At 30.4% G+C, this 15,490-nt stretch overlaps 1 protein-coding gene and 1 long non-coding RNA gene across 3 annotated transcripts in view; both read left to right on the top strand.

Annotated features, from left to right (window-relative positions):
* hrm (hermes) overlaps window positions 1-15,490 on the top strand; it is a 238,265-nt gene that overhangs the window by 214,607 nt on the left and 8,168 nt on the right. For both annotated transcript variants that reach the window (XM_067052504.1, XM_067052505.1), the window contains 2 exons: window positions 3,819-4,031; window positions 11,868-11,994. In XM_067052504.1, coding sequence (XP_066908605.1) covers window positions 3,819-4,031; window positions 11,868-11,994 — 340 coding nt within the window. The remainder of the gene's footprint in view (window positions 1-3,818; window positions 4,032-11,867; window positions 11,995-15,490) is intronic.
* On the top strand, window positions 4,040-7,033 carry LOC136797048 (uncharacterized). The gene is made up of 2 exons (XR_010844850.1): window positions 4,040-6,333; window positions 6,535-7,033. It is a non-coding gene; the product is annotated as an uncharacterized lncRNA (long non-coding RNA).

The following is a 15,490-nucleotide window of genomic DNA, read 5'->3' as shown; positions in this document are numbered from 1 at the left end:
TTTTTTTAGTTTTCCTAAAGCTTGATAAATGAAAGCTACATGTTTGCTGTTTGTAGCAAACGACTCGATTGTTTGCCCTTAAAGGAAGAAAAACATAGGCGCCGGCACTGGGAGGGGAGAAGGAGGGAAGGGACTTTTTGCTCCCTCAGGAATATATTCTGGGAGCCGGTGTGTCCTCTGCCCCTTCAATGTATTTCCTAGTCATTTATTTCGAAACAACATTAAGTACATTCTCAAGATATATTTTTTAACTCCTGCCTGAATTAAACTTTATTATATTCAATTTATAATCTTAAACACTTTACAATCTTAAGTTGAGTTGAGCTTTGGGGCTCCACTAAACCTTCGAATTCCTCTCGTATCCAATCCTTATAATCCAAAATCCTCAATGCTCCTTACTTTGCCACAAATAAAATCATACATAAAGACCTTAATGTACTCTCTAACCACTCAAACCCCCTAGTTTCTAATCTTGCATCCTCTTCCATTCCAGACAATCCTCCGAGGCGCCTAAAAAGAAGATGGCCACGAGACCAGCTAATGTAAAATGTCATTAGAGTGCTACCAATGGGTAGTTTCTCTACACGTCTGTAACACTCCTTAGATCAGATTTACTAAATATATTATAATGTACAGTTGTAAATAGCAATAAATAAATATTTTTAAAAAAAACAAACAAAAAAAACACTTTCTTGAGACAGGTTAATTTTGTTTAAAAAAATAATTTAATTTCTATCGATTTTAGTCTCAACACATTTTATTTTTCTTAAAAATCCGACGTTTTGGCCAATCCAGCCATCCTCAGGGGCAATCTACTTAATACAATTTTGGAACTAAATCATTTAAAAACTCAACTGCATGCAGGCTATTCTGCCCAGATCAAAACAACAATTTCTAATTAGTCAATATTCACTTTAAAACCAAAATTAAAATTAATTTATCACAGTCACTATTTGTTAAAACTTTATCACAGCAATTAGTGATAAATGAATTTTAATTTTGGTTTTCATGTGAATATTGACTAATTAGAAATTGTTGTTTTGACCTGGGCAGAATAGTTCTGCATTAAGTTGAGTTTTTAAATTATATAATTCCAAAATTGTATTAAGTAGATTGTCCCTGAGGATGGCCGGATTGGCCAAAACGTCGGATTTTTAAGAAAAATAAAATGTGTTGAGAATAAAATGGATAGAAATTAAATTATTTATTCTATTCATTAGCGAGGAAACAGGAATGTTTTTACAAATTCACTTTTACTGATTATATGTGAGGAGAATATGTCGGGAGTGCGGTCAGTAAAACTTATTTTATTTCTGGCGACGTTTCGGCCTATTATTAATATAAAGAAATCGTAAAGATATTTGTGCTCAGTCCATTATATCGACAATATTGCTGTCACATCCCAAACTATAACCCGCCTTAAATGTGTAACTTCAGATTTTTTTTTCGTACCCTCCATTGAAAATAAGGAATACTTAGGTACAAAGATGTCAGTTGAAGTGTGCTGCCTTCTTCTTCTTCTACCCATGGGTAACTTCAGATTCGTACGACCTTTAGTTTTTGAGCTAGGCGCACAGAGACCATTTTGCGAGACTAGGGTTTTTTTTTTAACAATAGGGACCTCAAAACATGTATTTTCGTTGAAATTTTCCACAATGGCAATATGTGGTATCTATAGATTAGTGGCCTATGAATCTCCAATTGTTGACAGATCTATATACAGTCAACTATCACTCAAATCCTGGTAGTTCGACAGTACGGCCAGGGCCCTGTTTCATAATGAAGGCTAATAGTATTAATTCAAAGTATTGAAGCAACATATTAATTACACTAATACTTATTTTTTTTCATGATAGGGAGGACTATTAGTTATATTATAGGAGTTAAAAAATACTAAGTACTAAAGTACAAGTCAGTGTAATTGTATTAAAATAAATCTACAAGACTAATAGTATTAGTTTGTACTTTATTATGAAACAGGGCCCAGGATAGCGAATACCATAGCTTATAACAGGGTTTATAAAATAGGGCTGATTTTAGCTATTATCTTCAACTAAACCTAATTTTTATCCAACAGTGTCGTCTTTAACTGAGTGGAGACTCCAACTTAGGTTTGATCCAAAAGTAATGCTATAATTATAGGATTTAGATTAAGGTTCGTCAAAGCTAAAACGAATTATTTTTTTATACACTGTTTTTGTTTTGAGGTTAGAATTGAAGTGTATGAGATAAATAATTTTTATAATTGTACTATTTCATAACAAACATAACCATTATCTTCATTCGCCCTAAGGAGATAACTAAAATAACGGTATTTGTTATTTGTTAAATTGTTTAATGGCATTTTGAAACGGATCCCTTTCGATAGTATTTAATGAGATAATTGATCGAATCGAGTACCAAATCATCTTCAGTCCAAGAAGAGACTTGTTCACCTTCAAACTAAATACCATTTCAGATTATAGGAGAACCTTGGTCTGGATTCGTCATTAGAATGTTTTTTTATAAGTCATCTGTTCAGGTCAACTTCATTCCAAATCAGAACAGGAATGAACTGGATTGAAATCCACCGTGTAAAAGGAGTTTTACACTACCGCCTAATATAGGGGTAGCCGTGGGTACAGATACTGTCAACATCACGCCAGAATATAGGTAGTCGTGTATACAGATACTGTCAACATCACGCTAGAATATAGGGGTAGCCGTGTATACAGATACTGTCAACATCACGCTAGAATTTTCCTAAAATCTTCCTGTAAAGTACCTTTAATTTTATTTATTTGAAAAAAAATTATTTTTTTATTTTTTACTCTCACTTACCTATATATGGAATATACATGTTTTGAGGTAGCCTGAATAAAAAAAAAAAACAGTCTGGCAACATACATAGTATGGCAACATACATATAGTCTGGCAACATACATAGTATGGCAACATAAATATAGTCTGGCAACATACATATAATCTGGCAGCATATGTATAGTCTGGTAACATACATAGTCTATGTGTCTGTTCATGAATAATAACCCTCTCTAGCTCAAGAAAAACAAGGGTCGCATGAAACTGAAATTATATTTTATTTTTGTTTTGTTTTTAGACCTGTCCATTTGTGTGTTAACTTATTTATTCCCTTAACTTGCTTATTCATTTAGCTAGTTCTTTTAACTAACTTTTTATTTAGTTTTTTAAATCTATATTTTATTTCTTTTTTTTAATTTATTTGTTTTTTTTTTAACTGATTTACTAATGTGACTATTATGTTTTTGGTTTGATTTTACATTCCTACATAATGATAAATTCTGATAAGTTTAATTTTTTTTAACCGATCAAATATGGGTAGCGGATCACTGGAGAGGGTGTGATAGAGTGAATTGGGGAGAATAAAATTGTCAACGAAATGAAATTTTATTTTTGTTATCTATTCTCTTACTTTGTTACATTATTTTAGTTGTTTGTATTTTTTTTTGCTCTGAATAAACCCTGCAAAGTAGGGCTACCCTGCAAAGTAGGGCTACCCTGCAAACATTGGCTCATAATAAATATTTTTATTACTATTCGAGTTACTTTGACCGCCCCAGACTTTCTTCCTTTTATATAAATAAAAGTAATTATATTATTATTAAAACAAAGAATTGATAATGATTTTTAATCGAAGTTGTGTATGAATAGAGTAACCTTGATAATGGCGTTGGTTGTCTGAAATAAATTAACTAAATTGTTAACACTAAAGGAGCTACTAATTATAATTGAAAAAATAACCCATCTCAAACAAATTAATATATCTATGTAAACTAAATATTTAATTTTTGGTTTGACAGAAGTTCCTGACGATGAGGAATGGATCTTGGTACCACCAGACGGAGGACGAGGATGGTTCATCCTCTTTGGGACCCTGCTCATCAACATGCTCATCCCTGGGACTGTCAAATCCTTTGGAGTCCTCTTTGTCGAATTCATGGAAGTCTTTGATGCAAATCCCCTGGTCGCCTCCTGGATACCTGCTCTGTGCTATTTCTTATATGCATCTGTTGGTATGTTACTGAGTTTAGAATAACGAATGTGGTGTCTTTATTAATTTTATGTTATTTAATTTTCTTTATTTTTTATTGTATCTTCCTGTCTTCTTACTAACATCAAATATATCCACGATTAGAGATATGATTAACTGAACTCCCACATTAATTCTTGTTAGATCTACTTTACTATGTTTTTCTCTGACAAAGTTCACTTGACCTCATTTGGTTAACCTATTAGCTATTATAATATTGAAGTAGCTGTCCGGTTTGGGAAACAGATATTATAGTTATTAGGAATATCATATATCTAATTACTGTACTCTTTATTAATGTTTTTTTTTTTTCAATATCTCATATTAATAATGTATGCCTTATTTCTATGCTAAAAAAAAATTAAATACAGCAACAAAGCAAAAGAAATAATTTACTTGTTATACTGAGTGTACCACATATTATCCCCTACTGAAGCGTACAGAACCAACAAGAGAAAAAGCCTGATTCAATTATAGCAAAATACTTCCATGTAGTCTCAACAATGCTTTATTAATTCATATTACATATCCAATGCCATCATCAACGGCAATCCATTAAATACAGCTTTTATTACAAACTTATTATTAAAAATTTTAAAATCATTATAAATTATAATTAGTATACCTTAATTTTGGCCTTGCTGCCTCAAAATTAATTAATAAAATTTGCAGGTTAAAAATTAATTAATAAAGCCCAAGTCACTTTTTTCTTTGGCTCTACAGACCTTGTAGACATGTAGATATAGATGGAGAAGGCTGGTTCAGATTGCCAAAGATCTACAAGGATCTGTAGAGCCAAATGAAAAAAAAAATTTTCATTCAAAATGATTTTTTTACTTGGGTATAATAGCCTGCAAATTTTATTAATTAATATTGAGGCTGTGAAACTAAAATTAAACTACGCTAATTATAACTAATAATGATTTTTAAATTGTTAATGATAAGTTTCTAATAAAAGCTGTATTTAATAGATTGCCTTGATTGATTTGATATTACATGTCTAACACCCTTGATGATGGTGTTGGACATGTAATATGAATTAAAAAAGAATTGTTGAGATTACATGTACAACTATAATTATTTTGTTATAATTGAATAAAACAAACGGTCTTGAACAAGATAATAAAAATATATATGAAACGATTCATTTTCACAAAAAGAAATTGAGGAGAATTCCTAGCAGAAGTCCAGTTAAGTAATACCAGTTATTGGTGTTAAATTAATACAGTGTTTCAAGTTTTATTAAAGAAATTAACAGACTTTTTGTTTTAGTCGATTATAATTTCTGTTGCTATTCATTTTATTTTTTTCAATTTCTAATGCTCATTATTAGAAGTTAAAAAAAATTATAATTCTGAACAACCATTGAAAAATAGTTTGAATTAAAGGAAACAATATTACAGACAACATGAAGAAGTATTTGATTTGGGTAATAAGGGGGTTTTCTCTTCAATATGGACCCAATTTTCTTTATTTTATATTAAATATAAATTATAATGTGCTTTGTATGATATTTTACTCAGAAATGAAGATCAAATAAAAAATTATTCGAGACATTTTCTTTTTTTAAAAAGACAAGCTTTTGATTATTTTTCTAACCCTTACTGCACTTTGCTTAGTTAAATCTGTATTTTCCCGTTATCCTACTCCTCTGAGTTTTAATAATAAAAAAAAATGCTTTCAAGTTAATATAGCTTTCAACAATGCACTTGACACACCAACAAATCAATTACCTCTTGAGATTGATACCGACATGATGTATGTATTTCTCATTGTAACATTAAATGAATAAATCAAATTATTTATGCGATACCTGAGAGAAAAACATAATATTTATTTATTTACATTTATCGTGTGACCGAACGACTAGTTACGACTTGAACCTTTCCGCACAAAAGTCTTTAATTTTCGCAATTTTTTTTTATGAACAAATTTCAATCCTACATCCATCTTACTACTCTTTTCTCAAATTGTGAATTTTTGTTTTCTTTTTACTTTAGGGGCAGAAAATGTCTTTCTCTTCCTTCACTCATGATCTACTTATATTTTTTAGGTCTACGAAAAAAAAAAAAAAAAATAAATATATATACCCAACAGAAATAATATTTATATTACCTTTTATACTGGATTATTAAAACGATGGATATAATTCATAAAGAGAAACATGCCCCTACGATTCAAATGAGCAGGAAAAGTTATACAGACATCGATTACATTCTGATCTGACTAGTGAACTATATCGAAGAGGAAATTTACAGAGAGGATACAAATAATATATATATACCGTAAGTGTGTCCATCAGTAACATAAAAATTGTTCGTCCTCAGGGATGGGGTACGATTTCCACGTCCAAGCAAGATTTTTCCTTAAAAAAATTCTCACTTGTTTGGATGTGAATATAATTTTCAGGAATATCATTTAACAAATAGATGAAACTGATATTCCTGACCATTGCCTTTTTTTTTTTTATTTGTAGTTTGTTACAGGCTCGGTGTCGACCAGGACTTATTGGTACATGACAAAGTGAGGTACTGATTATTTTAAACCTGATGTCTTTTAAATTTTTAGTTTTTATTCGTAACTTATTGTTTTCTCAATATTTTACAGATTTATATTGCTTAGAAGTGGAAAAATTAAGATCCTCCAAGAAGACATGAAAACTAAACCAAAATTGAATATTAAATCTGTACTGCTACAACCGACGTATGGTCAGGGGTGCAGTAATTTGTAAGGAAGTACTGTAGACCAACGGTTGTGCAAGGTGATAATTTGATCAGAATCACGTTCGACCACCAGATTTTTGTTCAAAGGGTACCCGCTTGAGGCTGGGTGGACCCCAGAGAGCTCCCGAACCCACAGAGCTGACTCACGACTGCAGTGAAAATAATTATCTGCCACAGAAAGATGCTTATTTTCACATTTAAAGCTGCATCTATAAAAAAAATAAGTCCTGATGCTCCATGAAAACCCCAAGGGCCATGAAAATGGAACTGATTGTATAAATAAAGCAGGACACTGACATGTGAAAAGAATTTACTTTGACTCAGAAGTCACTAATTCCTAACCAATAGCTGCTTACTGTGCAAAACAAGAAATGATAAAATAATTAATTTCCAAAATTACTACCCGGTATTCAAAGAGGAGGAACGGAATTATCATCGGATTGTTTTGAAGCCATTTTAAGAGTGGGAAATGTCGCTGCTGTTAATGAACTGTTCCAGTATTCATCCCTATAAAACAGTTAGTGTTAGGTTAAGAACGCCTGAGAATGAATCTCAAGAAAAGTTGTGAAATCAAAATTGAGAAATCTTTTGGAATTATTATTTAGACATGAAGTTATTTTATTTTTCCTATTGCAATTTTTTTTATTAACTTGAATTGTATAAATAAGTATTATTAATTGAAAAATCAACTCCTTGCTATAGATTTTGTAATTTTGAGCAATAAAATCTATGATTATTATTATTTTCAATATATAAAGTTATAAAGAAAGAACGTCTTTACATTTATTGATGATAATTAGAGCCAACAAAATTCTGAGCTTAAAATAATACCATGAAGTTGTATTTCACCTTCCTCTACCACAGAATGTACATTCAGGAGTATTTATGTTGATGACTCCTCACATGTTCAATATTTGGAACTTAGAATTGATTTTTGCTGGATTATAACAAATGCTATAAGTAGCATTTGTTATATCTTTTCAGGTTATGCTTTATACTTATACTTTCTCACCTTATTCAAAGCACCTAATTGAATTTCTATATAAATGATGGAAGATTTCAAAACAAACACAAGATGGTTTATCTATAGAGTGTTTCTCTAAAATTAATACATCAGAAGACTATTTATATATAAAATAATGTTAACAAAATATTGAATATTGAAAATCTACTTTTAAACAAATGTATGTATTTATAAATGATAAGAGAAAAAACTAAACATCTGCTAGTAATTAATTATAATACGAAAATAGTAATAATGTTCAATAACCTGCGGTACTAAAAGCAATATTTAATGGATATTGGAAAAAGAATCAGAGTCCATTTTATTTTCTTATTAGAGTTATCATTGCTATATTTTGGCGTTTCATGAGAACTATCCCTTCATTTGAAAAAATGAGTAGATTTCTTATTTGGTAGAAAGGAACTGATATGCATTTAAAAAAAAAAAAATATATATATATAAACATTATGGCTAATTCAATTATTTTCTGACAAAAAAATAATGGTTGTTTTCTGTTAGAAAATAATTTAATTTTAACCTAAACTATATAAACATTTTTATTCCATAAATATTAATATGTAAAACAATAATTACATTTCTTAGGGAACTCCCCCCCCCCTTGTACATTTTCTTTGCTACTTATTATATGAGCTATGTTTTATATTTTGTAAAAAAAATAAACTGAGAAAAAAATCCAAAACAGTTTTGAAAAAAAAAAATATATAGATCATTATTGATGATTTTTACAACAATATGTTTAGTTTGGTGGTTATGTTTACATTTAAAGGTTGTTGTTTTTGTATAATTTTCTGCTTTAGTTAATAATTATTAATATTAAATTCAATTTTAAATATTGCTCAATTTAACTATCTTAAAATCTCCTCTTCCTGTTTTAAGTAAATGTCCTTGGGGGCTTTAGTGGTGCAGGTCAGGCGGGTGGGATTGCCTTCTAATATTTTTTGTGTTATGATCTCCTCTCATCGACCAACATACTCGCTATAAGTGTCGGTTTGAAAGGTGAGATGAGAGGAAGGCTATCAGGGAGGGCAGGAGTGGCGGTTTTCAAGCCATTTTTCATATAATATAGAATACTAGTAATTTTTTTATATTAATTAAATTATTGAAGCTCCATATGGGACAGGTATGTGTTATAAGAAACCTTAGAACTGATTTATCTATTGTTATTGATATGCAATAATAAAGATTGAGCTTGATTAGTCTATTTTATTTAATGATAACAAGATTATAAAATATGTCTCCCAGGTTTTTCTCCTGTGCCCTTTATTTAGTTTTGATGGTATAATATTATTTTAAGATTATTTACAAAACAAAAGAGAGCAGTATTAAATAAAAAATTTAATTTTATAAATCTTTGCATTTTATTATCATACTTTAAAACCCTTCTGAGGCTCGGTTATTGTGGCTGCTTCAGTCATTTTTTTTTTTTAATTTGAGCTATCAGTGCCATCTGTTGGGATTTAATAAAAGCTTTATATACAAATATTCATTCATTATATAAAATAAAGTCTTTAGCATTACAAAAAATTATGAAAGGGATAGAGGTTGGTTACGCCATTTTATTGGATATAAAAAATTATATAATGTCGCTCTGATCATTTTCCTCTTTAATTTAAAGTTTTGTTAAAATTGCTAATGAAATTATAGGTGTTGTAAAATTCATTCATTCATATAGGTGTTGCATGTATATTATATTCATGTATACTACATATTCATATAGGTGTTGTTGTATATTCATTTATATTGTGTTGTGTTCATTATAGGTGTTGTAAAATTCATTCATTGTAAAAAATAAAACTTTATAAAATTGTGTGTCTTTTATTATAAAACCTTAAATTTCTTTCAGAACTTTAGTTATTAAGTAAGGCTTAATTCTAGACCAGTGTTTGGACATCAAATAACTAGAATTACATGTATACGAGGAGAAGATGATTAGGGGTGTGGTCAATGAAGAACGCAAATAAGCAAAAATGTATTTATTAGTGCCAACGTTTTGGCCAGAATTTTAGGCTTTCATCAGGGCTAAGAACAAATACAAGATAGCAACCATAATGATAAAATGGAATTATAGAAAAGCAAGAAACATAAAAAGATTATAATTGGAGAAGTTTGTCGGAGGAAGAGGGAGGGGGGGGGGTTTGGTCAGCAAAGAACAACATAAATGAACAAAACAATATTTATTTATGTTGTTCTTTGCTGACAGCACCCCCTCCCCAAAAAATTCTCCAATCATTAATCTATGGTCAACTATCTACATCTCATTAAAAAGATTATAAATAATGTAGAAACATAAGTAGTATTGAAGAAAATGCATGATGTAATATAATTAGAATATTGAAACTGTATCTAATAGTATACAGAGAAAATAGTAATATTAAAATTAAGAGGTAAACCTACTGACTGCCCTACAGTTTCATTTAATAATGTTACTCTTACCCCTGTTGAACAGATCCGCTACCTTGGACTACATTTGGACAAATGATTAACCTGGAATCCTCACACAAGATTGAAAAGACAGGAAACTGCTTATCGATTTCGATTATTACAGTACTTACTAGACAATCAATCTAAACTTCCAACACATTACAAAAGAGTGATCTACATGACTATAATAAGGCCAATCTAGGCATATGGAGGCTTTGGGCTCCACTAAACCTTTGAATTACTCTTGTACCCAATCCTTAAAATCCAAAATCCTTCATAAAATCCTCAATGTTCCTTACTTTGTTACAAATAAAATCATACATAAAGACCTTAATGTACCCTATGTAACCGATCTAGCCCGAAATAGATATCACTCCTTTCATTATAAACTCCCGAACCACTCAAATCCCCTAGTTTCTAACCTTGTATCCTCTTACATTCCTGCCAATCCTCTGAGGCGCCTGAAAGAAGATGGCCACGAGACCTGCTAATGTAAAATGTCATTAGAGTGCTACCAATGGGTAGTTGCTCTACAAGCCTGTAACATTCCATTTTAAATAAGTTCAAATTTACTGAATGTATTATATAATATACAGTTGTAAATATGAATAAAGATATTAAAAAAAAAATTAAGAGTGATAGAAGAAAATAACATAAATATAAGAATCAACTAAATAAATACATTTAAAAAATTATAAAATTAACTGAAGTAATATAAAAAAAATTTAAAGTAAAATGTATATGCGATTAATTAAATATGTAAGTAGAATAACAATAAACATGACTACTTCTTTATTATTTTTTTTTTTATTCTACTTATACATATACCTTTTTCTTATATTTTTTTATATTACTTCAATTTTAAATAATTTCCAATTTTGTACATGTGTTTATTTAGTCGATTCTGTTATATATATTTTACCTGTATATTTTTGATATTCTTCTATATTACACTAAGTATTTTCTTCAATGCTACTTATGTACTAGGATTATCTCTTATCTTCCTATGTTTCTTGTTATTCTGTACTTCTATTTAATCATTATGGTTGCTATCTTATTTTCGTTCTTAGCTCTAATGAAGGTCTGAAATTTTGGCCACAACGTTGGCACTATTATATAAGTTTTTACTTATTTTTCTTCTTCTCTGACTCCACTCCCAATCGTCCCTCATATATGTAATCCACAGTCATTGGAATTATGTATGATTGTAATCATTATCTTGTAATTACTTTGGATCAACTAGTTGTTGTGATTGCAAATTACAATGATAGTGATTCAAATTATCAATCATCATTACTTTTAATTGTGTTTCTATCTCAGTATTTTCAAATTATAGTAATTGTAATTAAAATGACTTCCGCCCAACACTGAGCCTATACTTATCTCTCTTGTTATTCTCTGACTAGTAAATTACTAGAATTATTCCTGGATTAGTTTACTTCAAGTTTACCAGAAATATGTTTTAGTACTGTTGTAACCAAATCTTAGAATTGGGAAATCCAAGAGTTCATACATCTCAGCAATCTACTCTAATGTTATAACTTCATAATTATTTCAGAAATTCTTTCTGGTTTTTAGCACCAGTTATATTCAATCAATCATTGATAAAGTGATGAGAATATTATTTACTAATATTTGTTTACTGTTTCAGGCCCCTTAACCACATACTTATCGTTAAAGACCTCGTATAAAACTGTTACAATAGCTGGTGGACTCTTTGCTTCTGCAGGTTTGATCTTGAGTTGTTTTGCAACAAGTATAGGATATCTTTACTTCAGGTAATTTATTAAAATTTATTTTTTAATATTATAGGCAATAAGCTAAAAGTAATGATACTGGATGAGTTTTCATTAATACCTATAATGAGATGTAATGAAATATCTCTTCCTTGTTGAAATTCTTGAATTTATAAAGGAAAAAATAATAATAAATAAAAAATTAATAGTTGGTTACATATATTTTCTTTCTCTTAATTTTCTTTTTCTTTCCATATTCCAATTTTTAAATTATTAATAACTAATATATTCATACTTCTTTGCATTATATAACTTCATTTTCATTTTATTTCCTTAATTATGTTATTTTATCTACTTATTCAATTACCTATGTATACATTTTATTTTCTACTTCTCTCATCACTTCATTTGATTAATTCCATTCTGTAAAATTATTCACTTTATGTCATTCTGCTTATATTTTCTTTTTTTATTTTCTATACTTATTGGTTGTTATCTTGTTCTGTTCTTAGCCCTGATGAAGGCTAGAAAATCTAGCCGAAACATTGGCACAATTAAATAAGTTACTTCAACTTATTTGTGTTTTATTTTGACCGCACCCCAACCATCTTCTCCTCATCCATGGTCAACTATCTCTCATAATTAAAAATAAAAAACTCATTTGTATTTATCAGTAAGCTTATGATGTGTTAGTTGTTGGCCATGGATATTATATGAGGAGAAGATGGCTGAAGAATACAAAAAAGTCAAAACCTATTTTATTAGTGCCAATGTTCCGACCAGAATTTCAGTCCTTCAACAGGGTTAAGAACAAAACAAAAAACAAGATAACAACCACAATGAATTAAAATAACATAATAAAATAAAATAACATTTAATATGGATATTGTAATATTTAAAATTTAATAAAATAATTTTAACTGTTTTTATTATTCTCAGATATAAAATATGACTTTGATAACAAAAAAGTTTAAATTAATATATATTAAGTATTAATCAGATATGAGAATTTTATTTTAAATTATTAAACATTATTAACTTTATCTGAGGGCGGGTTTTCCAGACAATCAGGATACAATGACATTTAAATAAATTAATGAACATTTTTATAAATCTATTTCAATCCTTTTTTGAACAAACTATCCAATTATATGATCTATCTTGATGAAAAATGATTGTTGATGCCTTCTTTCCAAAGATGCTACCACTGACTGTAAACAAAAGGTCATCAGGACCTCCTGCTTCCAGGACACGTCCACTCTCCTGCCATCCTAGCAAACAAGTGTCCTTTCTTCCTTTGTCCTAACCCCCGAAATCAATTGTAGTTACTAGTTACTTTTCATAATTTCTAATGAAGATTCTTTCTTGATTCCTCCTCTTCTCTTTTTTCTTGAATTTACTGTGAGTATAATCATAGCAGAAAAATAACAAACATTGAAAATAATTGAATCCTTCTGCTGAACATGTTTGACCGATCAAAATTAGTTAGCTTGCTTTTTGAGTTAATAAAACTAATGAACAATATTCAGAATGACAATAAATAAAATAAAACGTGACTAACCTCTATTTATTTAAAAAATAACTATGAAAAAATAGGATATTTCAATATATAGGAAGAAAATATATAATTACATATTATTAGAAGATAAAAGCAAAATGAGAATATTATCTACTAATAATACTGTGCCTTAGAGATACATTTTCTTCCTATATTATTTTGGTATCTATATTGTCTGTTGTTTTCTAATCATTCTGTAATTCCTTTTCTTATTCAGTACGGTAGTTATCTTTTTTTTTTTTTCTTTAGTCTAGATGAAGGCCTAAGATTCTGGCCGAAAGGTTGACACTAATAAAATAAGTTTTTCCTTTATTATTTTTTTAAAACTTTACAATATTATATGATAAGACTTATCATTCAGCATTCTTTTTACTGGAAACCACAACCCTCTAATGACTGAAACCCGAGTAAGAGGATAGGTCTTCATCTCTGGTTCCACTATTCTGTTCTTTGATTAAAACTAGGAGTTTTTCATACATTTCAATAAATGTACACCTGAGGAGCCAGATCCCAGGAGAGACAGGTTGTCGTAGGAACCTGTATCTTTGAGAGAGTGGAGGAGTTTCCTTACCTTGGATCTCAGGTCACAGCAACAAACAATGTTTCTTCTAAAATAAAGCGAAGGATCACAGCGGCTAACCGATGCTATTATGGTCTGTTAAAACAGTTCTGGACCAAGCTCATTAGCAGGAAAACAAAGGACCATTTATATAAAACTCTGATTAAGCCTGCCCTAACATAGACCCTATCTACACTGGATAGAAATAATCTCTTGGTCTTCGAGAGGAAGATAGTTTGAAGAATCTATGGGCCGATAAGTGATAAGGAAGGCTGGAGAAGAAGAAAAAATAAGAACTCCATGAGCTGCTCCAGAATATAGATATTATGACCTTTGTTAGACTGGGATGCCTTTGGTGGGCAGGACATGTTGCACGGATGAGTCCTGGCGAAATGCCTAAAAGAGTCATGGAAGAAGAAATCCATTGTCCAAGTAGAGTCGGACGGTCCAAGCTCTGGTGGATGGATGGTGTGGTACAGGACACATGAGACCTGCTTGGAGTCTCGAAATTGGAAGGCAGCAGTCCAAAACCGAGCCGAATGGCGGAGGCTCATAGAGGAGGCCAGGACCCATCGCAGGGATTTAGCGGCTAATGATAGATAGATAGAAAAGTGGTTTAGAAGATTCTTGTTTCCTTTAATTTTTTTTTAAGTATTACATGAATAATAATACTTTTTTGAATTTTGATCACCAGATTTAATAATTTTTTTTCTGCTCGACCCCATACTGGAAGAGAAGTTGATCCATTACTGATAAAAAATACTTATTTAACTGCTCAACCCCATATCAATATCCCATACTGGAAGAGAGGTTGATCCTACAAAGAAATAGGCTAAACAATACTTATATAACTGCTCGATATCAATATATCACTCAACGACTATGAGCGATTTTCCAATGGTAGCTCCCCCATTATATTGCATGGGTTCCAGTCCACACCATCCACTTTAATGGTGACAGTGCCATGGCCTCTTGTACTGATCCCACATTATCAGACACTTTTTTACGTTTGTCTGAGAAAGTCGACCTTTTCCCATCTCCCATTTGCCTTGCCTTCTTATTCTGTTCTGGGACTAATGTTGACTACACTTCTTCCTAAAGAGAGTATTGGCTGATGTCAAATCCTCTCTCCTTTGAGGAAATGGAAGCCGGATGTGTCTGTCTATTACAATTCTGTTTTGAAGGTCCTTGTTGTGTGGCCTCTGTACCCATGTGGTCATTCATTATCTTCACCCTTTTTTCTTAAATGCTCATTCTCATTTCCCAATTTACTTTCTTCTGGATCTTCTGGTCCAACTATGTTAAAATGCTCTCCTGTTTGTATCTCAGCAACCAGAACAAACTTGGCCTTTCCTTTAGCCTTTAGTTTCCTTCTTCTTTTACACACACACACACACACACTATATATATATATATATATA

The sequence above is a fragment of the Halyomorpha halys genome, unplaced genomic scaffold (assembly GCF_000696795.3).
Source record: "Halyomorpha halys isolate HHAL.00 unplaced genomic scaffold, Hhal_1.1 Scaffold145.1, whole genome shotgun sequence".
In the NCBI taxonomy this organism is placed as follows: Eukaryota; Metazoa; Arthropoda; class Insecta; order Hemiptera; family Pentatomidae; genus Halyomorpha; species Halyomorpha halys.
This window is presented reverse-complemented; position numbering and strand designations above follow the sequence as displayed.